General features: G+C 40.6%; 1 protein-coding gene across 4 annotated transcripts in view; it reads left to right on the top strand.

Moving 5' to 3' along the window:
• Positions 1-5,330: 5,330 nt before the first annotated feature.
• LOC128696436 (uncharacterized) overlaps positions 5,331-26,841 on the top strand; it is a 109,268-nt gene continuing 87,757 nt past the window's right edge. The window contains exons 1-5 of one of the 4 annotated variants that reach the window (XM_070092493.1): positions 5,331-5,568; positions 7,307-7,371; positions 14,279-14,414; positions 16,780-16,868; positions 17,404-17,558. In XM_070092493.1, coding sequence (XP_069948594.1) covers positions 5,346-5,568; positions 7,307-7,371; positions 14,279-14,414; positions 16,780-16,868; positions 17,404-17,558 — 668 coding nt within the window. In that variant the 5' untranslated portion in view covers positions 5,331-5,345. Of the gene's footprint in view, positions 5,588-7,306; positions 7,372-14,278; positions 14,415-16,779; positions 16,869-17,403; positions 17,559-26,841 lie in introns of all 4 variants that reach the window. The other 3 variants (XM_070092496.1, XM_070092495.1, XM_070092494.1) reach the window with 3 other exon arrangements.

Genomic DNA, 26,841 nt, shown 5'->3' with positions numbered 1-26,841 from the left:
TGCCAGTGATGATATCTGGTGTAAGACTCACAACACAAGAATTCCTCGCTTATCTTTCCCTTATAGCTTATGCAAGAGCAAATATTCACTACAAAGTCAGAAGTCCAAAATAGATCACAAGACACAAGTGCTCAAGTTCAATTAACACCTCCAACCATACTCAACCCAGACCACCACCACTCAATACGACACACACCCCACCAAAAACACACTCAGAGACCTCTTGTATGTGTGGTAATAATATGGTACATACAATGATATAATGGATGGTACAGGAAGCCTGGTCACAGACCGGGCCGCAGGGGCGCCGACCCCCGGAACTCTCTCCAGGTAAACTCCAGGTAAACAGGCGAGGTCTTACACCTTATCACAAATTACAAAGATGAAAAGAGAGAGAGAGAGAGAGAGAGAGAGAGAGAGAGAGAGAGAGAGAGAGACAAAGTAGGTAATATTGAGCATAAAATTAGAATTCTGACATACATCACATTAAACATGAGGTTCAAATTCAATGATAACTTCCACTTGAGTTAGTTCAGGCTACTGCCACCTAATGTACCTCACTGAAATAATAATATAGCAGACATCACAATGAATGCTGAAGACAACCTCTTACCCCAACCATAGATTGTAAACAGTATTATTTAAAAAAAAAAAAAAAAAAAAAAAAAAAAAGAACTAGGTAATGTTACAATGACAATGAGAAAAATCACTCTGGTCGACTTCCTTGGTCCATCCTGGGTAACTCACACGTTACTATGTTATACATGTATGCAAGCATAAGTGTGCAGCTGTAGTTAGATGAACCAGTACCTAAACAATCTCACTTATACACGCGTTACTATGTATGACAAGTGTTACCAAGTACACCAAGTGTACACTTTATCACTTAGAATACACTTTTGTTGATGTAAATATAGGTGAGAGTGGTACACCGCTGGTCGTAATAAACACACTGAACTTCTCAAGGTCACACACTAGGCCCAGCTTCTGGAGTTACCAGCGTTTTAATGTGTTTATTATGTGTCAGTGCGTGTCTGCAGTCATTAAATTGGTGTATCAGAAGTTAAACACTACAATCCAGTTGATCAAACAGTCTAAAACAATTTACACAATGTATAACTAGAAGTATAATGATTGCAAATTGTTACTATTACAATTTTAACTAGGCGCTAGACCCACTAGATGAGATGGCAAGGAACATAGATGTTAACAGGCTGACTCTTGCTTAACACAGTTGAAAGGTAACCGAATTACTCAAGAGAGAAAGTATTCATGAAGCTGAACATTATGCAGCAGTAAGCTTGTTCACAGTAAAAATACAAAGCATAAGTTACACACTCACACCACAGATGAACACTGCAATTTGAAATATTACTGGGAATTTAGCAGTAAAGTTTGTCTGAACGAGAAAATGTATTAGAAAACACAACAATGACACTAGGACAAGCAACTTAACTATGTAACCGTATTTAATAGTTCAGTTACACTGAGCAGAGCATGTATTACACTGATTTATCAAATGCAAGGAGTCACTACACTGAAGTACACTCTGAGCCTTTTAAAGTCTTAATACAGGCTCACAAATGACAATTAACTGTTGGGGAAAGCAGCACTTAACACTTCTAGCACACGTATGACAGATGAATGTTCACTGTGTACAAGCCAATCACCACAAGCTTACTATGTTTATAAGTGAACCTCTGGCATGTCCCACTCAAAATGTCAGCACTGCAATGCTCGTCAAATTGTTCTCAAGCCACTACAGGAAACACTGGTATGCCAGTAGCACTGCAGAACGTATACAGACATGCTGGGCCCTAGGACAGACACATAAAGGATCACTTGGACAACGAAATATGGATCCCAGGTTACAACCTATACAGATGCGACAGAGTGAACAGGCAAAAAGAAGGGGGGGTTGGCCTGTATATCGCAGAGTCACTTGTTTGCACAGAACTGCTTAATGCCTCAAATGATGTAGTGGAAGTTTTAGCAGTAAAGATCGAGAACCAAAACCTAGTCATTGTGGTAGTCTACAAGCCTCCGGATGCAACGTCCCAGCAATTCCAGGAACAGCTGTTAAAAATTGACAACTGTCTGGAAAATCTGCCAGCTCCTGCCCCCAACATCTTGCTCCTGGGGGATTTCAACTTGAGGCACCTAAAATGGAGGAATATAGCAAATAATGTTGCTGCAGTGATAACACCAGGAGGCAGCTCTGACGAGAACTCACACACACGAGCTTTTAAATCTCTGCACAAAATTCAACTTAAACCAGCAAATAATAGAGCCTACTGGACTGGAGAATACACTAGACCTCATCTTCACTAACAATTTGATCTGATACGAAATGTCACCATATCAAAAACAATATACTCAGATCACAACATAATCGAGGTTCAGACATGTATTCGCGGAGCCTCAGACCGACAAAATGAGATTAGTCACGAGGGAGCCTTCACCAAATTCAACTTCAATAACAAGAACATAAAGTGGGACCAAGTAAACCAAGTCCTAACCGATATAAGCTGGGAAGATAGACTAAGCCTAGAACAGATTAACTCGGTGGCACTCGATGTATGCTCGAGGCTTATTCCTTTAAGAAAAAGGAGGAGTAGATGTAAAATAAAAAGAGACAGGCGCTCCCTTTACAGGCGACAGAAAAGAATAACAGAGCGGCTAAAAGAGGCCAATATATCTGAAATGCATAGGGAGTCACTGGTAAGAGAAATAGCAAACATCGAACTTAAGCTAAAGGAATCTGATAGGGGTCATGAATCGCGGGAAGAACTAAAAGCCATAAATGAAATCGAAAGAAACCCAAAGTATTTCTTTTCTTATGCCAAATCAAAGTCGAGAACAACATCCAGTATTGGGCCCCTACTTAAACAAGATGGGTCCTGCACAGATGACAGCAAGGAAATGAGTGAGCTACTCAAGTCCCAATATGACTCAGTTTTTAGCAAGCCGCTAACCAGACTGAGAGTCGAAGATCAAAATGATTTTTTTTATGAGAGAGCCACAGAATTTGGTTAACACAAGCCTGTCTGATGTTATCCTGATGCCAAATGACTTCAAACAGGCGATAAATGACATGCCCATGCACTCTGCCCCAGGGCCAGACTCATGGAACTCCGTGTTCATCAAGAACTGCTTTTACCATCCTATGGAGAGGGAGCATGGACACGGGGGTAGTCCCACAGTTACTAAAAACAACAGACATAGCCCCACTCCACAAAGGGGGCAGTAAAGCAATAGCAAAGAACTACAGACCGATAGCACTAACATCTCATATCATAAAAATCTTTGAAAGAGTCCTAAGAAGCAAGATCGCCACCCATCTAGATACCCGTCAATTACACAACCCAGGGCAACATGGGTTTAGAGCAGGTCGCTCCTGTCTGTCTGAACTACTGGATCACTACAACAAGGTCCTAGATGCACTAGAAGACAAAAATAATGCAGATGTAATACATACAGACTTTGCAAAAGCCTTCGACACGTGTGACCATGGCGTAATAGCGCACAAAACGCGTGCTAAAGGAATAACAGGAAAAGCTGGTAGATAGATCTATAATTTCCTCACAAACAGAACACAAAGAGTAGTAGTCAACAGAGTAAAGTCTGAGGCGGCTACGGTGAAAAGCTCTGTTCCACAAGGCACAGTACTCGCTCCCATCTTGTTTCTCATCCTCATATCTGACATAGGCAAGGATGTCAGCCACAGCACCGCGTCTTCCTTTGCAGATGACACCCGAATCTGCATGACAGTGTCTTCCATTGCTGACACTGCAAGGCTCCAGGCGGACATCAACCAAATCTTTCAGTGGGCTGCAGAAAACAATATGAAGTTCAACGATGAGAAATTTCAATTACTCCGATATGGTAAACATGAGGAAATTAAAACTTCATTAGAGTACAGAACAAATTCCTTCCACAAAATAGAGCGAAAAACCAACGTCAAAGACCTGGGAGTGATCATGTCGGAGGATCTCACCTTCAAGGACCATAACATTATATCAATCGCATCTGCTAGAAAAATGACAGGATGGATAATGAGAACCTTCAAAACTAGGGATGCCAAGCCCATGATGACACTCTTCAGGTCGCTTGTTCTATCTAGGTTTTGAATATTGCTGCACACTAATAGCACCTTTCAAGGCAGGGGAAATTGCTGACCTAGAAAATGTACAGAGAACCTTCACGGCACGCATAACGGAGATAAAACACCTCAATTACTGGGAGCACTTGAGGTTCCTGAACCTGTATTCCCTGGAACGCAGGCGGGAGAGATACATGATTATATACACCTGGAAAATCCTAGAGGGACTAGTACCAAACTTGCAAACGAAAATCACCCACAACGAAAGCAAAAGACTCGGCAGACGGTGCAACATCCCCCCAATGAAAAGCAGGGGTGTCACTAGCACGTTAAGATACAATACAGTAAGTGTCAGGGGCCCAAGACTGTTCAACTGCCTCCCAGCATACATAAGGGGGATTACCAATAGACCCCTGGCTGTCTTCAAGCAGGCACTGGACAGGGACCTAAAGCCAGTACCTGACCAGCCGGGCTGTGGTTCGTACGTTGGTTTACGTACGGCCAGCAGTAACAGCCTGGTTGATCAGGCCCTTATCCACCATGAGGCCTGGTCACAAGTAAACTCCTGGTAATGTGTATCACTTATGTATATATGGTAGATATATATCAGATGCATATCTGATGGTAGATATGGATCAATTATTTATATCTGACGGTATATATGTATTACTTTTGAATGTATCGTGATAGATATGTATCACTTATGTATGTTTTTACAATAATGAAAACTAAGCACTAAACCCACAAGGGTCATACAGATCACTTATGTATAGCTGACGGTAGATATGTATTACTTATGTATATCTGACGGTAAATATGTATATCTGGCTAAATATATACTATGTATGTTTGACGGCATGTATATATTATGTATATCTGACGGTAAATATATATGAATTATGTATATCTGCTGGTAGATATGTATCAATTTACGTATATTTTAACATTTTTCGTTTTTTTAGTTCTTTTTGACAGTTACAGTTTGTTCGATTTTGTTCTTTGGCTTAATCTTCAAGAAAAAGTTTTATAGCAATTTATTATAGCTTGTGATACATGAACGCAAGGCTATAAATTCTTCCTTGGGTAGAATTTTATACTGATTAAGAAAATGGTAAGTAAATGTTGTAATTAATAATGATTATGTATAAATTTGATGAATACATTGTGCGGACTCTTGTATACATGTGTGATGCCACACCGTCTTAATGATTATTATATATGTATGACAGGAGACACTGTAATAATGGTTTATAATGTACACGGGATTAATGGTGAAGAAGTAGAGATGTATGATAGAGTAGATGAGTATAATAGTGAGTTAGAGGAGGTGTATAGTGTAGTGACGTGGATCACTATAATCACTGCTGCTGCTGCTACACTAACAACCTCACCTTCATTCTCAACTTGTCTTCTCCTTCCATCACTGTTAATGTACCACAGCAAGAGGACATCACACCACCTTAACTGTGAGCTCTACTAACCTGTGTGAGTGAGAGTAGTTGGGTGGTTATGGTAGTTTCAGGTTTATTTTCAGCAGTGATCACAGGTTGACCTCTGACATGTGACTGATGAATGAAGGATGTTTCACTGCCTCTGCTCCACCAGGTCTCTCTTAATACATTACCTCCGCATTCCTGTAAGACAGCTTTTGAATAAATGATGTTGATTGTGTTAAATGTTTTTTTGTATCACTTCCTTGGTAGGAGACAACCATCGCTGTGGTAAAAAAAAAAGGTCAAGTGCAGGGCAGTGTGGGTATTACATTCGTTAGATAGTAACTTTTTTAACACAGACCATCTCTTTCCAAGGTAGGGTGACTCTGAAAAAAGAAAGTATATTCACCATCATTCATTCAATAGTTGTCTTGACAGAAAAGTGCAGATATCACAGTCCAAATGACCCCCACCTTCCTTCAGATTGCAGACACTGTATCTCCCACCTCCAGGACTCGAGTCTGGCTAACCAGTTAACCTGAAAACCTGCAAACATATTCTGTTCGTAGATGACACTACTTGTGTCTTCTCTCACTCAAATCCAACTATTCATAGTGACACTGTTAGCGATGTGCTGCTAAAAATACTATTTGCATGGATGAGGACCAACAAACTCGCCCTCAATACAGACAAAACCTACTACATACTGTTTGGAAACAGAACTTTAAAATCCACCTTAACATATTGATCATTGGTTCTCCCATTACAAGACACACTGAGGGCAAATTTTTAGGTCTTCACCTTGACTGTGGCCTGAAATATCATACTCACATCCAACACATAACCAGGAAGGTCTCCAAAATAGTAGGCATCCTCTCCAAGATACAATACTATGTACCCCAAATGGCACTACTTATACTATACTACTCTCTAATCTACCCTTACCTCAGCTATGGTATTTGTGCTTGGGGATCTATGACTAATCACCTTCAACCATTAATAGCCGAACAAAAAGTTGCTGTGCAGATAATCGCCAATTCCTGCCCTAGACAATACACCCCTCCGCTCTTCAAGAGTTTGAACTTGCTTAATATACAAAATATACACTCACATTTATGAGCCTACTATGTACAGCAGACCGTCATTTAACACGGTTTTGTCTGGTACGTTTTGGTTATAGCACAGTTGAAGAATTGCGGCATATTTTTGTATAACACTTCATAACATGATTCATGGGAAGGGAAAAATTTTTGAGCACGTCGCCCTCGGGATACGTACCGTCTTCTGCTAGGAGTTTATATTTTTTTTCATGCCATATCTTAAATCTGCCAAGCAATCATGGCACCAAGTAGGCATACAAGTGCTGCTGCAAGTGGCAAGAAAAGGTTTAAGAGTTTAAGTCTTAGAATTAACGAAGAAAATAGAGAAGTTAGACAAGAGATAGCCAGTGGATGCAATGAAGTGTCTCTTTGTGCACATAAAGAATGAGAGAAATATGAGTTTGTGTGATGACTGACTGACTGATTTACTGACTGATGGATTTACTGACTTGACTGACTCACTGACTTGACTGATTTACTGACTGACTTAAAGTTAGACTTTCCCACTGACGAGGACCCTGAAACAGTGTCTAGATCAGCTGATGCCTCACTGTCAGTTGTATAAAGTACTGCGGGGTAAAATAGAACAGAAATCCATTGCAGAATTTATGCACACTCCAGTACAACCATCGACTTCAGTACCAATACCTCTACCATCCGCCTCATTCCAGTAGGGTCACAGCATAACTCTCCATTCTCCACAATCATCCACAAACACCAGCACCCACAATTTAAGGTAAGAAATACTATTAATTCTGTTGCACTTGTAATCTTAAACAGTAAAAACAACATAATACATCACAACAGTGAGCTACAATTACATATTCACTTTTATTTTTGTAAGATCTGGAGGTTAAAAAAAATTTATTTGGCTTTTTTTGGGGCTCCTTGGAACATAACCCTATTTTTACTTAAGTTCTTCAGTTTGTCTAATACGATTTTAACTAAAACTGCTTTTTCGGAACGTAACTATCGTGTTAAATGATGGTTTACTGTATATAGAACATTAACCCTTTGACTGTCGCGGCCGTATATATACGTCTTATGAGGTACCGTGTTTGACGTATATATACTCATAAATTCTAGCGGCTTCAAATCAAGCAGGAGAAAGCTGGTAGGCCCACATGTGAGAGAATGGGTCTGTGTGGTCAGTGTGCACCATATAAAAAAAAATCCTGGAGCACGCAGTGCATAATGAGAAAAAAAAAACTCCGACCTTTTTTTTAATTAAAATGCCGACTTTGTGGTCTATTTTCGTATAGTATTTATGGTTGTATTCTTGTTTTCTTGGTCTCATTTGATAGAATGGAAAACATATTATAGAAATAGAGGTGATTTTGATTGATTTTACTATAAAAAGAACCTGGAAATGGAGCACAAAGTACGGGAAATGTTTGATTTTTGCCGATGTTCAAAAGTAAACAAATGATGTCATTGTCCAATAAATGTCCAAATAGCCATTCTAATATGCAGTCATGAATGGGTTGACATTATTTATACAATTATTACAATATTGCAGTAGTCTGCATAACAGTAAATCTTCTATTTTTTGTTTATCTGGAGAGTTTATCTGGAGAGAGTTCCGGGGGTCAACGCCCCCGCGGCCCGGTCTGTGACCAGGCCTCCTTAGGTCAGTGTCCCAGGATGTGACCCACACCAGTCGACTAACACCCAGGTACCCATTTTACTGATGGGGAACATAGACAACAGGTGGAAAGAAACACGTCCAATGTTTCTACTCTGGCTGGGAATCGAACCCAGACCCTCGCCGTGTGAAGCGAGAGCGTTAACCACCAAGCAAGAGTAATATCAGAGGGGCCTGGAGATGTGACTGATGAACAAAGAAAATGATATTTTAGAGCCAGAAATGTCTGCATTGTTCATTCTGGTCCTTATTTTGAAATTGTCATAATTTTTAATTTTCGTGAAATTGGCCAAATTGCAAATTTCTGACCATGTTATTGGGTAGTTGAAATTGGTAAATGGGCAGTTTCTTGTACTCAGTCGATAGAAAAAATGGAGTTCTGAAGAAACAGCTATGAGTTTGGTTGACTGGAATAATGGAATTAGCCCAAAATAGGGCTCAAAGTGGGTGAAATTGCCAATTTGTAAATATCGCCGAGGTCGCTAACTTTGCGAGAGCGTAATTCCATCAGTTTTCCATCAAATTTAGTTTTTTTTTGGTGTCTTTACAATCGGGAAAAGATTCTCTATCATTTCATAAGAAAAAATAATTTTTTTTTTTTTTTTAAATTTTACGACACCAGGAGACACCTCAGGATTGGGGGTTGCGACAGTCAAGGGGTTAAACTCCAATATAAATCCTCCTCTCAAACTTTTCCTTGATAGCTATAACAGAACGCAAAGGCACAAAACAAGGCACAAAATTCTCTTTGAATCCAATATGTCTGCCTGACCCTATGCAAAAATGTAATGCATATAAAGGGCCCCAAGATCTGGAATTCATTGCCTGAATCAGCAAAAGGTCCCCTGTCTGCCAATCAATTTAGAGCTATAATTAAAAATCACCTCGTCTCCCAAACGTAATTATACCAACGCTATGTCATACCAAGAAAAACAACTCGTCCAAGTATGGCCTCTTCTCAGTTAGTGACGTACTCGTTTACTGACGACTCAGAGTTATGATGGGCTCTCTAACCAGTATGCATACCTAAATAATGTATATTAGAGTCGATTTCCTCTATTCTGGTATTACAATATACAGTACACTACTGTACAAACATTTAAAAATATACTAAAAAATGTTATAAATGGTGCAAAAGGTGACATTAAAACAATATCAAAGATGGTTGACAAACCCATTACCAGTATAGTATGCTCCTTGCTTAGCAACAAATTCGTTTACCAATGTGGTCTTAGACATGGAACTCCGTTATTAAGTGAGGAGAGGCTGTACTTCTGTTTCTTCATAAAATTTCCTAGCCTGAAATCATAGAATTAGTTAAACTACTCAAGAAATCCCATCTAACTTAAGATCACTAAATCAGTTTAAAGTATTAATACACACCTAAAATTGTACAGATTGTTACCTCTCTGCTATAAATATTTCTGATTATAATTTTTTACTACTGTAGTACTTTTTTTGTAATACACAATTAAAATCTACCACTCCATAACCTATGCCCAGTTCTAAGTAGTCTGTAAGCATTTAGATTATTTTCTTTTTTTATTATCACACTGGCTGATTCCCACCAACGCAGGGTGGCCCGAAAAAGAAAAACTTTCACCATCATTCACTCCATCACTGTCTTGCCAGAAGGGTGCTTTACACTACAGTTTTTAAACTGCAGCATTAACACCCCTTCTTCAGAGTGCAGGCACTGTACTTCCTATCTCCAGGACTCAAGTCCGGCCTGCCGGTTTCCCTGAACCCCTTCATAAATGTTACTTTGCTCACACTCCAACAGTACGTCAAGTATTAAAAAACCATTTGTCTCCATTCACTCCTATCAAACACGCTCACGCATGCCTGCTGGAAGTCCAAGCCCCTCGCACACAAAACCTCCTTTACCCCCTCCCTCCAACCTTTCCTAGGCCGACCCCTATCCCGCCTTCCTTCCACTACAGACTGATACACACTTGAAGTCATTCTGTTTCGCTCCATTCTCTCTACATGTTCGAACCGCCTCAACAACCCTTCCTTAGCCCTCTGGACAACAGTTTTGGTAATCCCGCACCTCCTCCTAACTTCCAAACTACGAATTCTCTGCATTATATTCACACCACACATTGCCCTCAGACATGACATCTCCACTGCCTCCAGCCTTCTCCTTGCTGCAACATTCATCACCCATGCTTCACACCCATATAAGAGTGTTGGTAAAACTATACTCTCATACATTCCACTCTTTGCCTCCAAGGACAAAGTTCTTTGTCTCCACAGACTCCTAAGTGCACCACTCACCCTTTTCCCCTCATCAATTCTATGATTCACCTCATCTTTCATAGACCCATCCGCTGACACGTCCACTCCCAAATATCTGAATACATTCACCTCCTCCATACTCTCTCCCTCCAATCTGATATCCAATCTTTCATCACCTAATCTTTTTGTTATCCTCATAACCTTACTCTTTCCTGTATTTACTTTTAATTTTCTTCTTTTGCATACCCTACCAAATTCATCCACCAATCTCTGCAACTTCTCTTCAGAATCTCCCAAGAGCAGTGTCATCAGCAAAGAGCAACTGTGACAACTCCCACTTTATGTGTGATTCTTTATCTTTTAACTCCACGCCTCTTGCCAAGACCCTCGCATTTACTTCTCTTACAACCCCATCTATAAATATATTAAACAACCACGGTGACATCACACATCCTTGTCTAAGGCCTACTTTTACTGGGAAATAATTTCCCTCTTTCCTACATACTCTAACTTGAGCCTCACTATCCTCGTAAAAACACTTCACTGCTTTCAGTAACCTACCTCCTATACCATACACCTGCAACATCTGCCACATTGCCCCCCTATCCACCCTGTCATAAGCCTTTTCCAAATCCATAAATGCCACAAAGACCTCTTTAGCCTTATCTAAATACTGTTCATGTATATGTTTCACTGTAAACACCTGGTCCACACACCCCCTACCTTTCCTAAAGCCTCCTTGTTCATCTGCTGTCCTATTCTCCGTCTTACTCTTAATTCTTTCAGTAATAACTCTACCATACACTTTACCAGGTATACTCAACAGACTTATCCCCCTATAATTTTTGCACTCTCTTTTGTCCCCTTTGCCTTTATACAAAGGAACTATGCATGCTCTCTGCCAATCCCTAGGTACCTTACCCTCATCCATACATTTATTAAATAATTGCACCAACCACTCCAAAACTATATCCCCCACCTGCTTTTAACATTTCTATCTTTATCCCATCAATCCCGGCTGCCTTACCCCCTTTCATTTTACCTACTGCCTCACGAACTTCCCCCACACTCACAACTGGCTCTTCCTCACTCCTACAAGATGTTATTCCTCCTTGCCCTATACACGAAATCACAGCTTCCCTATCTTCATCAACATTTAACAATTCCTCAAAATATTCCCTCCATCTTCCCAATACCTCTAACTCTCCATTTAATAACTCTCCTCTCCTATTTTTAACTGACAAATCCATTTGTTCTCTAGACTTCCTTAACTTGTTAATCTCACTCCAAAACTTTTTCTTATTTTCAACAAAATTTGTTGATAACATCTCACCCACTCTCTCATTTGCTCTCTTTTTACATTGCTTCACCACTCTCTTAACCTCTTTTTTTCTCCATATACTCTTCCCTCCTTGCATCACTTCTACTTTGTAAAAGCTTCTCATATGCTAACTTTTTCTCCCATTTGGATGAATCTGCCTGAAATGCTCATGCATGCTAGAGGCTTTCTTTGTGCTCACAATACTTTATTACATGTAAACTACAGTTTGTATACTTCACAAAGAAATAAAAATTTAGATTTTTTGAATTTTGAATATAATGGTGGCTGCTTTGCTCTAAAAATGGTGATATTTTTGAAAAACCTGTATTATTCCTGGTGTTTCTGGAAATTTTATGCAAACAGTATAGTAGCTGTTCTTTTGTAAAAGGAAAAAATATATTGACAGATATTTACTGGAAATACTGCATTAATAATATCACTTTTTCAGTACAGAGGATCCTTGGTTATCTGCTGTAATCCGTTCCAGAAGCTCAGCCTAAAACTGAAATGGCTGAAAACCAAAGTAATATTTCCCATAAGAATTAATGTAAATGCAATTAATCCGTTCCAGACAAAATATTCACACAAAAAAATACTGTTTTTAACAATTAAACCAGTATTTATTACATACCTTTATTGAAGACTAATGCTGGTTTCTAGAATGCCTGCTACACTTCCTGCATGTCTGCTACACTCCCTGCATGCCTGCTACACTTCTTGCCTTCCTGCTAGACTTCATGCATGCCTGCTACACTTCCTGTATGCCTGCTACACTTCCTGCATGCCCGCTACACTTCCTGCATACCTGCTACACTTCCTGCATGCCTGCTACACTCTCTGCATGCCTGTTACACTTCCTGCATGCCTGCTACACTCCCTGCATACCTGCTACACTTCCTGCATGCCTGCTACACACTCTGCATGCCTGTTACACTTCCTGCATGCCTGCTACACTTCCTGCATACCTGCTACACTTCCTGCATGCCTGCTACACTCTCTGCATGCCTGTTACACTTCCTGCATGCCTGCTACACTTCCTGCATACCTGCTACACTTCCTGCATGCCTGCTACACTCTCTGCATGCCTGCTACACTTCCTGCATGCCTGCTACACTCCCTGCATGCCTGCTACACTCCCTAGATGCCTGCTACACTCCCTGCATGCCTGCTACACTTCCTGCATGCCCGCTACACTTCCTGCATACCTGCTACACTTCCTGCATGTCTGCTACACTCCCTGCATGCCTGCTACACTTCTTGCCTTCCTGCTAGACTTCATGCATGCCTGCTACACTTCCTGTATGCCTGCTACACTTCCTGCATGCCTGCTACACTTCCTGCATACCTGCTACACTTCCTGCATGCCTGCTACACTCTCTGCATGCCTGTTACACTTCCTGCATGCCTGCTACACTCCCTGCATACCTGCTACACTTCCTGCATGCCTGCTACACACTCTGCATGCCTGTTACACTTCCTGCATGCCTGCTACACTTCCTGCATACCTGCTACACTTCCTGCATGCCTGCTACACTCTCTGCATGCCTGTTACACTTCCTGCATGCCTGCTACACTTCCTGCATACCTGCTACACTTCCTGCATGCCTGCTACACTCTCTGCATGCCTGCTACACTTCCTGCATGCCTGCTACACTCCCTGCATGCCTGCTACACTCCCTATATGCCTGCTACACTCCCTGCATGCCTGCTACACTTCCTGCATGCCTGCTACACTTCCTGCATGCCTGCTACACTTCCTGCATGTCTGCTACACTCCCTGCATGCCTGCTACACTTCCTGCCTGCCTGCTACACTTCATGCATGCCTGCTACACTTCCTGTATGCCTGCTACACTTCCTGCATGCCTGCTACACTTCCTGCATACCTGCTACACTTCCTGCATACCTGCTACACTTCCTGCATACCTGCTACACTTCCTGCATGCCTGCTACACCCCCTGCATGCCTGCTACACTTCCTGCATGCCTGGTACACTCCTTGCCTCTATGCCTGCCTGTCTTGAATTCTATCGTGTTTCTCACTTTCTTTACCAAAGTAAATTTACTAAGAACTTTCTTTGGGGCCATGGTGACTTATTTCGCAGTTGCACTTGATAAATAACCACCAAAAACAACGGTTTATAATGATATGATTGGATGAAAGAGCAGAAACTTCCTCACTTGCCTAGAGACACAGCCAGATTGATGTGAGCGGCTGCCAGCAGGCAGGTGTACGCGTCCCATTTGGCCGATAAGTGAAATAACGGCCGATAACCAGAATCCGAAAAACCGGCCTATAACCGAGTTGGCCGATAACAAGAACGGCTGATAACTGAGGGTCCACTGTACTGTATCTTAAAAACTTGTGATTTGAGCCCTGTGTTTTTACGTTGACATCTGTAAACGTCTGAAATTAATGTTGACTCCTTTTCATACAGAACTTGGCACCAACATCAATTATGGGTGAGGACCGTGTACCACCAGGATTAGTCGGAGCCGTTGACAGTATTAAAGAAGCTCTGAAAGCTGGTCGCACAGATATCTTTCGAAAACTATTAGATGCTTGCGAAGTCAGTAAGTAATCAGGTTTGCAAAAAATAAATAGTGAGAGATGTATAGTGTGAAGGACATCTGGTACTGTACTCTGTTTTACATTCAGTAACAAACTTTTGGTTACAACAGTCTTTTAGTTGCTACAGTAATTTTTTTTTTAACACATTGGCCGTTTCCCACCGAGGCAGGGTGACCCAAAAAAAACAGAAAAAAAAGCCAAAAAGAAAGAAAATCTTTCATCATCATTCAACACTTTCACCATCATTCATACATAATTACTGTCGTTGCAGAGGCACTCAGATATGACAGCGAAGATGTCACTCCAAACAGCCAATATCCCAAACCCCTTCTCTAAAATGCAGGCATTATACATCCCACCTCCAAGACTCAAGTCCGACTAACCAGTTTCCCTGAATCCTGTCACAAAATATTACCTTGCTCACACTCCAACAGCTCATTAGGTCCCAAAAACCATTCGTCTCCATTCACTCCTACCTTACATGCTCACGCACACTTGCTGGAAGTCCAAACCCCTCGCTCATAAAACCTCTTTTCCTAGGATGACCCCTACCCTGCCTTCCTTCCATTACAGATTTATATGCTCTCCAAGTCATTCTTATTTTGTTCCATTCTCCCTAAATGACCAAACCATCTGAACAACCCCTCTTCAGTCCTCTGACTAATACTTTTAGTAACTCCACACCTCCTAATTTCCACACTACGAATTCTCTGCATAATATTTACACCACACATTTCCCTTACACATGACATCTCCACTGCCTCCAGCCTCCTCCTTGCTGCAGCATTTACAACCCATGCTTCACACCCATATAAGAGTGTTAGTACTGCTATACTCTTGTACTCTCCTTCTTTGCCTACATGGATATTGCTTTTTGTCTCCACAGATACTTCAAAGCACCACTCACCTTTTTTTCTTCATAAACCCATCTGCTGACAAGTCAACTCCCAAGTATCTGAACACATTCCCTTTCATACTCCCTCCAGTGTGATATCCAGTTTTTCTTTAGCTAAATCATTTGATATCTTCATTACCTTACTCTTATCTATGCTCAATTTTCAACTTTCTTCCTTTATACACCCTCCCAAACTTGTCCACTAACCTTTGCAACTTTTCTTTAGAATTACCCATAAGCACAGTATCATCAGCAAAAAGCAACTGTGTCAACTCCCATTCTGTATTTGATTCCCCATAATTTAATCCTGCCCCTCTCCCCAACACCCTAGCACTTCTTTTACAACCCCATCTATAAATATGTTAAACAACCATGGTGACATTACAAATCCCTGTCTAAGACCTACTTTTACTGGGAAGTAATCTTCTATCTCCTGCACACCCTAACCTGAGCCTCGTTATCCTCATAAAAACTCTTTACAACATTTAGTAACTTACTACCTATTCCATACACTTTCAACATCTGCCACATTGCTTCCCTATCCACTCTGTCATATGCCTTTTCCAAACCCATAAATGCAATGAAAACTTCCCTACCTTTATCTAAATACTGTTCACATATATGCTTCAATGTAAACTCCCCTACCCATTCTGAAACCTCCCTGCTCATCTGCAATCCTGCTCTCTGTCTTGCCTCTAATTCTTTCAATAATAACCGTACCATACACTTTACCTGATATTCTCAGTAAACTACTAATACTTTCTACAAGCCGGCTGTATCTTACCAAGGCAGGGTGGCCCAAAAAAGAAAAACTGAGAGTTTACTCAGTAAACTTATTCCATTATAATTTTTACAATCTCTTTTGTCCCCTTTCCCTTTATATAAAGGAACTATACATGCTCTCTGCCACAGTAATACATAGGTCAAATATAGTACTGTACTACCACACATGATATTGTACAAATGAATGAATGAGTTTATATTTATACCAGTATGCACTGCATACAGCAGTTCAAATATATATCTTACACATGGAATTACTTATGGAAATGAGACATTGCATAATAGTTAATATGCATAAATCAGATCTACAAAATGAGGGTAACCATCCATGTGTGTGTGTATGTAATTTCTAAAATCCCAAAACTGTACTTATGCATGGTTTCACTTAATATGTATGACTACTAGATCTAGATGGCTGTACATGAGACATTTCACCTGCCTCTGATTTGAAATGTGGCTAAAGAAGTATGAATAAAAAATTAAGTTTTGCTCTATGCATGGGTGAAACTTATGACCACTTGCAAAATTGTTCATGATTATAAAAGTTTTAGTAAGAGGAGGATGTTAAAAGAAGCAGTAGTATATGTCAAATTCTTGCATATTGCGAGTTAATTGCCTTTGAGTTTTCTTCCTCGGTAATGCATTATATGTATTAATTGCAGTAATTTGATATGATCATGATTTTTCAGCAAGTTACGGTGGTGGGAGAGAAGAGAGGAAACAATTGATAAATTCATTAGCAACAGAAGATGGTACCTTCTTGCATATGGCAACTAAGGTAAATATTTTCTTGATAGTCTTGAACACTCTTTAAAATATGGTATCCCATGTGTGTGATAATTTTACTGTTTGTTTTAGACCTTATAATGGATAGAATTATTGTTATAAAATCTTGTTGACAAGAGAAAATATATTCAGTAGATAAAATTTGTTATTTCTTATAAGAAATTTGCCAGTTTAATGTTCAAGACAAAGGAAATCAAGTGCAGCCTTGGCCAAGAAACAGTTACATTAATGTTAATTATGAAAACTTTCAAAACAAGATATCTCTGTAATTAGGATCAAGGCATGTACTGTATTTCCTGCTCTGTTACTGAGGATATTGTCACTTGGTTTATAACCGCAGTAGATTGTTTTAAGTTTTCATTTATATATGGTGCAATTTATTGCCTTGTAAATAGACTAAAGCTCCAGGTTTATCATTTGGTGCTTTTCAGGGGGTTAAGAATTTGAGAATTAATTCAGTTTTTTTTTGTCCATAATAATGTTATTTTAAGAAATGTATACTATATCTCTGCATTAATATTTTTCAGCTTGGTCGAGGAGACATCATACGAGCATTATTAGCTGTAGGTGCTGACCCTGGGGTGCAGGACAATGATGGCAACACACCTCTTCAGCTAGCACCTTCACAAGCCATCACTGCCATCTTCACCGAAGAATTGCTTCGGGCCACTGCACAGTCCGAGTAAACTGTAGATTTATGGTTGTCTTTACATTCAGATCACATAAATATTTGGTCTCCTCTCACGGCAGAGTTCTTCACTTTGAATAGTTTATTAGATAAAATGTATCCTACCCGTAATACATGAAGAAAATAATTACTGTACAGTATATATATATTTTTTTTATCAAGTCGGCCGTCTCCCACTGAGGCAGGGTGACCCAGAAAGAAAGAAAATCCCCAAAAAGAAAATATTTTCATCATCATTCAACACTCACCTCACCGGTTTCCCTGAATCCCTTCACTAAATATTACCCTGCTCACATTCCAACAGCTCGTCAGTTCCCAAAAAACATTCGTCTCCATTCACTCCTATCTAACACGCTCACTCACGCTTGCTGAAAGTCCAGGCCCCTCACCCACGAAACCTCCTTTACCCCTTCCCTCCAACCTTTTCGAGGATGCTGCCTTTCTTCCCCTTCAGATTTATACGCTCTCCATGTCATTCTACTTTGATCCATTCTCTCTAAGTGACCAAACCACCTCAACAGCCCCTCTTCAGCCCTCTGACTAATACTTTTATTAACTCCACACCTTCTCCTAATTTCCACACTCCGAATTTTCTGCATAATATTTACACCACACATTGCCCTTAGACAGGGCATCTCCACTGCCTCCAACTGCCTCCTCGCTGCAGCATTTATGACCCAAGCTTCACACCCATATAAGAGTGTTGGTACCACTATACTTTAATACATTCCCTTCTTTGCCTCCATAGATAACGTTTTTCGTCTCCACATATACCTCAACGCACCACTCACCTTTTTTCCTTAATCAGTTCTATGGTTAACCTCATCCTTCATAAATCCATCCGCTGACACATCAACTCCCAAATACCTAAAAACATTCACTTCTTCCATACTCCCTCTCTCCAGTGTGATATCCAATTTTTCTTTATACAAATCATTTGATACCCTCATCACCTTACTCTTATCTATATTCACTTTCAACTTTCTACCTTTACACATCCTCCCAAACTCGTCCACTAACCTTTGCAACTTTTCTTTAGAATCTCCCATAAGCACAGTATCATCAGCAAAAAGTAACTGTGTCAACTCCCATTTTGTATTTGATTCCCTGTAATTTAACCCTTTCAGGGTCGGCAGACCCTCTCCTGAACTTGTTCTCAGGGTCGGATATTTTTCGAAAAAAAAAAAAATCTTATGGAATGATAGAGAATCTTTTTCCCAATCATAATGACACCAAAAGTATGAAATTTGATGGAAAACTTACTGAATTATGCTCTCGCGAAGTTAGTGATCTCGATGATGATTATGCATTGGCGATTTTGCCCACTTTGAGCTCTATTTTCAGACAATTCCAATGTACCAGTCGACAAAAATCATAACTATTTCGCTAGAACTCCATTTTTTCTATCGAATGAGTGCAAGAAACCACCCATTTACCGATTTCAACTATCCAATAAAGTGGTCAGAAATTGGCAAATTTGCCAATTTCACACAAATCTCAAAAGATGCCAATTTCCAAATAGGGTCCAGAGTAAACAAGACAGACATTCCTGGCACTAAAATAACATTTCCTCTGTTCATTAGTCACGTCCCAGGCCCTCTTACATTTCTTTTGCTTTCCACTTTGAATTTTTATTCTCGCAAAAAATAGAAGATTTACTGTTATGCAGAACACTGCATTAGTGTAGAAAAGGTATAAATAATATCAGCGCACTTATGAAAGAATATTAGACTCGCCAGTTGACGTTTATTGGACGCATGGCATGATTTGTTTACTTTTGAACTTTGGCAAAAATCAAGCATTTCTGCTACTTTGAGCTCAATTTCAAGGTACTTTTCATTGTGAAACCAATCAAAATCATCTCAATTTCTGTAAGATGTCTTCCATTCTATAAAATGAGACCAGGAAAACTAGAATACAACCATAAATACCATACAAAAATGCACTGCAAAGTTGCTGTTTTAAACCAAAAACACGGTCGGAGTTTTTTTTTCTCGTTATGCGCTGTGTGCTGCAGGATTTTTTTTATACTGCACACACTGACCACATAGACCCATTCTTTCATATGTAGGCCTACCAGCTTTCTCTCGCTAGATTTGAAGGCGCTAGAATTTATGCGTACTAGTACGGCACCAACCCTGGTGTGCAAGCCGTACTAGTACGGCACCAACCGTGGTGTGCAAGCCGTACTAGTATGGCACCAACCCTGGTGTGCAAGCCGTACTAGTACGGCACCAACCCTGAAAGAGTTAATCCCATCCCTCTCCCCAACACCCTAGCATTTACTTCTTTTACAACCCCATCTATAAATATATTAAACAACCATGGTGACATTACACATCCCTGTCTAATACCTACTTTTATCGGGAAGTAGTCTCCCTCTCTTCTACACACCCTAACCTAAGCCTCACTATCCTCATAAAAACTCTTTACAGCAATAATTAACCTCACAAATTTAAAGTAACCTAAATAAATCACATAGTATGTTGAGAAATTAGCTTAAAATATTATTTAAAAATCAAAGATTCACATTTCAAGTAGTATGTCCCTTAAAAATTACTGGACTGCTATGTTTTGAGGTATCATTCATATACATTATGGTGTGTGGAAAATCATACTTATGTGAATACCACTAAGGCTTTGATAATTAGGTAATTATTACTTTTTTATTTTAAATTATGAATCATCTTTAAACTTGTATCTTTTTTTAAAGTTCCTTTCAAAAAAATAAAAAAATACTATGTAGACTAAGTTTAGATTAAGTTTTGTCTGAAGTGTTGTGCATTCTGTGGGCTTCAGATTATTTTACATTTTTAACCCTTTCAGGGTCCAAGGCCCAAATCTGGAGTCACGCACCAGTGTCCAAGAATTTTAAAAAAAAAAATTTGTTATTTTTTCTTATGAAATCGTAGAGAATCTTTTTGTGAAGGTAATAAAACAAAAAGTACGAAATTTGGTGGAAAATTGACGAAATTATGCTCTCGCAAATTTTGACGTGTCAGCAACATTTACGAATCGGCGATTTTGCCGACTTTGACTCCCATTTTAGGCCAATTACATTATTCCAATCAACCAAATTCTTAGCTATTTCACTAGTATTACTTCTATTCTTTCGATTGAGCACAAGAAATAGCCAAGTCAACTGTTTCAACTACAAAATAAAGTGATCGGAAATTGTTAATTTGGCCAATTTAACACAAAGTTCAAAATATTCCAATTTCAAAATAGGGTCCAGAATAAACAATGTAGGCATTCCTGGCACTAAACTAACATTTCCTCTGTTCATTAGTTATGTTTTGAGGCTTTACAAATAAATTCCATTTTGATTTTTTATTCACATAATGAATTTTTATTCACACCAAAAAATTGAAGATTTACTGTTATGCAATACTGTAATAATTGTATAAATATCATCACCATATTTGTGAATGTATATCAGACCCACCAGCTGACGTGTATTAGACGTGTGAGGTCGTTTGTTTACTCTTGAAAATCGGCAAAAATTTAACATTTCCGCTACTTTGAGCTCAGTTTCAAGCCATTTCCAGTGCTAAAACCAATCAAAATCATCTCTATTTCTGTAATATGTCTTCCATTCTATCAAATGAGACAAAGAAATCGCAAATACAACTATAAAAAACATACAAAAAAACACTGCAAAGTTGCTGTTTTAATCGAAAAATCATGATTTAAGTTTTTTCTCTCATTATACACAGTGTGCTGCAGGATCTCTTTTATGTGGTGCACACATACCACATAGATGTATTCTCTCATATCTAGGCCCAAATGTACCACTCACAGTTTATCAGAGTGAGCTGAGCTCATGGCGTAGATCTACGGTTTGGACCCTGAACGTAAAGCCGTAGATCTACGGGACGGACCCTGAAAGGGTTAATATACAGTAAATTTGAAATAAAGAATTGAATTGATTGTGGAAGCACTTTTTAATCATCTCTCATTCAATTATTGTCCTTAACCCTTTCAGGGTCCAGAGGCCAAATTTCAAAGTGCATACCAGTGTCCAAGAATTTTCAAAAAATAATTTAGTTTTTTCTTATGAAATGGTAGAGAATCTTTTTCTGAAGGTAATTAAACAAAAAGTACGAAATTTGATAGAAAATTGACGAAATTATGCTCTCGCAAATTTTGATGTTGGTGATTTTGACGACTTTGACTCCCATTTTAGGCCAATTACCTTATTCCAGTCGACCAAATTCTTACCTATTTCACTAGTATTACTTCTATTCTATCGATTGAGCACATAAAATCACCAACTCAACTGTTTCAACTACAAAATAAAGTGATTGGAAATTGGTAATTTGGCCAATTTAGTGCAAAGTTCAAAATATTCCAGTTTCAAAATAGGGTCCAGAATAAACAATGTAGGCATTGTTTATTCTGGTCCCTATTTTCTTCTGTTCATTAGTAATGTTTTCAGGCTTTACAAATGAATTCCATTTTGATTCTTAATTCACATAATGAATTTTTATTCAAACCAAAAAATAAAAGATTTACTCTTATGCAATATTGTAATAATTGTATAAATAATATCAGCACATTTGTGAACATATATTAGACCCACCAGCTGGCGTGTATTAGACGTGTGAGGTCATTTGTTTACTCTTGAATATCAGCAAAAATTTAACATTTCCGCTCCTTTGAGCTCAGTTTCAAGCCATTGTAAGTACTAAAACCAATGAAAATCAACTCTATTTCTGTAATATATCTTCCATTCTATCAAATGAGACCAAGAAATCACAAATACAACTATAAAAACCATACGAAAAAACACTGCAAAGTTGCTGTTTTAATAAAAAATTACGATCTGTTTTTTTATTTTCATTGTGTACTGTGTGCTGCAGGGTTTCTTTTATGTGATCCACGCATACCACATCGATGTATTCTCTCATATCTAGGCCCAAATTTACCACTCACAGCTTATCAGAGTGAGCTGAGCTCATGGCGTAGATCTACGGTTTGGACCCTCAATGTAAAGCCATAGATCTATGGCACGGACCCTGAAATGGTTAAAGTACTCTTAATTGTTATCAATATTTTGTCATTCGGTGTTTCTTGTATAGAATTCTTCTTTCAACAAATTGGCCATGTCCCACCAAAGCACTTATAGAATTACATATACAGTGGACCCCCGATTAACGATATTTTTTCATTCCAGAAATATGTTCAGGTGCCAGTACTGACCGAATTTGTTCCCATAAGGAATATTGTGAAGTAGATTAGTCCATTTCAGACCCCCAAACATACACGTACAAATGCACTTATATAAATACACTTAAATAATTGGTCACATTAGGAGGTGATCGTTAAGCGGGGGTCCACTGTATAATAATAAAAATAATATCTTTATTTCTACAAGTACATGTACAAGGCATACAGACCTACCTGACATCAATGACATACTACTATATAGAAAGCCGCTTGTTATGCAGTGTGTTTCGGGCAAATTAGGTCAATACACAAATAACCCGCACATAAAAGATGTAGGTAGTAGGTTGGTAGACAGCAACCACCCAGGGAGGTACTACCGTCCTGCCAAGTGAGTGTAAAACAAAAGCCTGTAATTGTTTTACATGATGGTAGGATTGCTGGTGTCTTTTGTCCGTCTCATAAATATGCAAGATTACAGGCATGTCATGCTACTTCTACTTACACTTAGGTCACACTACACATACATGCCTCTTCAAGGGGGGCTCCTTGGCATGGTGAAGAGGCTCTTGGTCTGAGGAATTAGACCTGTCGGTCTCCTTCCTCTGACCGAACCTAATTACCCCCCAATCCCCCCTTCCCTATCCCATCCTCCCCATCCTCCCCATCCTCCCCTTTTCCCTTTCCTCCTCCCCCTCCCCACCCCTCCCTTTTGCCCTTCCTCTTTTTGGCCTTTGGGATTTTTCCCACAGGCACGCTAGTTCCTAGGTAGGGGAAAGGGTACCAGGGTCCATCCCATTCTGTTGAGGTTCTTGGCGGTGGCGTAGTTTGCCGTGGAATCTGGATCGCCTGGGGATGTCCCGATCCCTCTCCGGTATCCCGGAGAGTGGCTTTGGGTGTCATTCGGGTGATGGGTGTATCTCTGGAAGCCACCTTTCAGATTCCAGGGGTGGTGGCTGAAGGAGGTATGCTTTGTGGCGGATATCCGGCCGCCCTCTCTTTTGTCCACCGAGGTAGCTCGGCAGATGTGAGGTTGCTATCCCGGATTGCTAGTTTACTGGCATGATGGGTAGGGTATGGCACGGGTTCCATGCTGCATTTACGCTACTTGTGGTGCTGAGGTCCTCTTGGGCGCGGAGGGAGATTTCTGGCCCTTTCATTCCTCCTAGGAACTGTCCCTCCCCAGTCCCCCCTTTTTTTATTCTTTTTTTTATTTTTATTTTCTTTTCTTCTTTCTTTTTTTTTCTTAAAAACAAAAAGAAAGAAGTAACCTAACCATGGCAGCCCTAGTCCATGAACCTGATTCCCCCGGGCCCCTTCTTGATACCGCACCCCATTCTGACCCCGCCTCGTCTTTGGACCACACTTCGGACACTCCTCATGCCTCTGTACCTCTTGCCGGTGCTGTTTCCTCACCCGCTTCAGGTACTGAGGTCTCGACTGACTCCTTTGATTTATCTGACCTCCGCTCTCCTTTGACTATGCTTCCGGACTCTCCCTCTACGGTGCGGCAATTTTCGAATCGCCGGCCCGTTCCGCGTCGCACCAATTCTGGTCCCACGCCTAAACGCCAACGACAGTTACCTGCTGATGATACTTCTCCACCTTCTCGTTCTTCTCAGAAAAGATCAACACGTCCTGCACTCCCTTTCCACGCTCAGTTTCAGACTGCACAATGGACTAAATTCTTCACTTTACGACCGACTTCCTCTACTGCCTATCTTTCCGACCACAGTATTGGCAAGGCACTCCTATGCCATGTTGGTAAAGATATTTCTTTTCCCTGCTCTTAAGAGCGGTACGCGCATCATCACTGTACAGAATGCTACCCAAGCTCATGATCTTTCTCTTCTTTCCCATATAGATACTGTTCCTGTCACTATTGAAAAACATCATTCCCTCAATTCTTGTAGTGGTACCGTCATTCTGCCCCATACCATAGTTCAACAAAATTTCCAGACATGTGGCAATGACATTCTTGAACAGCTGGAACTCCAAGATCTCCCAATCCTCAAGGTAGACACTTATGTTCTTCCTGCCCGCGGGCGGAGACGATACCCTAGCAATGTGGCTCGTTTAACTTTTGACAGCCGTGAACTTCCATCCTCAGTTTATGTGGCAGGACATCGGTTACAAGTTCGAAAGGTGATCCCTACACCGCAGCAGTGTAGAAATTGCTGGCGATTTGGCCATCCAGCTAAATATTGCAGATCCATAGCCGAATGCCCAGTCTGTGGTGCTGATGACCATTCTAATACGTCTTGCAATCGACCTCCCTCTTGCCTTAATTGTCATGAGGCTCACCCTTCGTACTCTCGCCGTTGCCAAGTCTACTTAAATGAGCGGGAAATCCGTTACCTCAAAGAGGCAGAAGGTTTCCCTTATGCCATGGCAGTTTCTCATCTCCGCCTCCGAGGAAGACTACCTCGTGTTTCTTATTCCCGTGTTTCAAAATGTCCCCCCACTTCTGGGGTCCCATCTTCTGCAGCCTCCTCTGTGGTTACCTCTCCCATAGTCACTCCTGTATCTAATTCTTTTGTTGTCCTGGGCTCAGACGTCCCTACTTCAACGCCTCGGTCTGTTCACGCTTCTTCGTGTTCTCCCTCACAAGCCTCAGTATCGACGAGACCTCGTACGACACCTCCTCCCAATCGTCCCTCTACTTCTCAGAAGTCAAAAAAAAGGTCCTTTAACCCCTCCTTCCCTACTTCCACCTCCTCATTTTGCCTTCCCTGTCTCTGTACCGGGTTCTTCCCCTTTCACTGGCTCTGTTACAAGTGTAGAGGTTCACCCTCCTCCTCGTACTATACCTACCTCCCCTGTTCCCTCCCAGGTTTCTTCCTCTTCTGCCACCTCCCAGGTTTCTGCCTCTTCTGCCCCCTTCCACGCTTCTTCTCCAGTTCCCTCCACCCTTTCGCCCCCCCTACCTTGGTACAGTAGATTACCGTTCCAATCTTTACTCATCCTCCCCCTACCAGCTCCAATATTGTCTCCCATATGATGTCTCTGAATTCTGAAACACCTGAAGCAATCTCTGAATATATTGCAGAGACCAAACCATCAATGGACACTGATCCACCCCCTGTTCCTTCTATCTCCTCTCCTCCATCTGCGCAACTCCTTTCTTCACAGCGCACCGTTCCTTCGCTGCTTGAACATTTTCCGCTGCCTCCGCATGTGGACTTTTCTAACCCCTGTAGTCCGTAGGAACCCTTACCTGCAGATTTCAAGTAATTTTATCATTGCCAATCATGGCCTATTTACAGTGGAATATACGCGGCCTCAGGGGTAATCGGGGTGAGCTTCAGCTGTTACTCTCCCAGTTTTCCCCTGTTGGTGTTTGCTTACAGGAACCAAAATTACACTCTGCTGTTATCTCTCCCATCTCAGGCTATAATTTATTGTATTCGTCAGATCCTTTTCCTGATGGGACTTTTAATGAAAGTGCCCTTCTTCTACGCAGTGATATTCCGTACCATCAGCTATTTGTTTGTACTTTGCTGCATTACACAGCAGCCCATATCCACTTGCATAGGTGGTATACGCTCTGTTCTTTATATCTCTCTCCTTCTCGGGCATTATCTATTCCGGATATTGCCTTTCTTGTTTCGTCATTACCGCCACCGATTCTGTTACTTGGCAATTTTAATGCCCATCATTTCCTCTGGGGGGGTCTCACTGTGATTCCCGTGGCATTCAGTTAGAGGCTTTTCTTGCCACCCACCCCCTCCATGTTTTAAATACAGGTACTCACACCCATTTTGATCCTCGGACTCACACTCTCTCTTGCATCGATCTCTCAGTCTGCTCTTCCTCCGCCACATTAGACTTCACTTGGTCTGTTCTCCCGGACTTACATGACAGCGATCATTTCCCAATCATTCTTACATCCCCTTCACATTCACCACCTCTTCGCATCCCACGCTGGCAATTTGATCAGGCAAATTGGAGCCTTTACTCACATCTAACTGTTTCTAGAGAGGTTCCTTCTTCGTCCTCCATTGATGAGCTTTTACACCTCTTCTCGTCCTCTGTTTTAACCGCCGCTTCTACAGTGGACCCCCGGTTAACGATTTTAATCCGTGCAAGAGGGGTAATTGTTATGCAAAAT

The sequence above is a fragment of the Cherax quadricarinatus genome, chromosome 39 (genome assembly GCF_038502225.1).
Source record: "Cherax quadricarinatus isolate ZL_2023a chromosome 39, ASM3850222v1, whole genome shotgun sequence".
Taxonomy (NCBI): domain Eukaryota; kingdom Metazoa; phylum Arthropoda; class Malacostraca; order Decapoda; family Parastacidae; genus Cherax; species Cherax quadricarinatus.
This window is presented reverse-complemented; position numbering and strand designations above follow the sequence as displayed.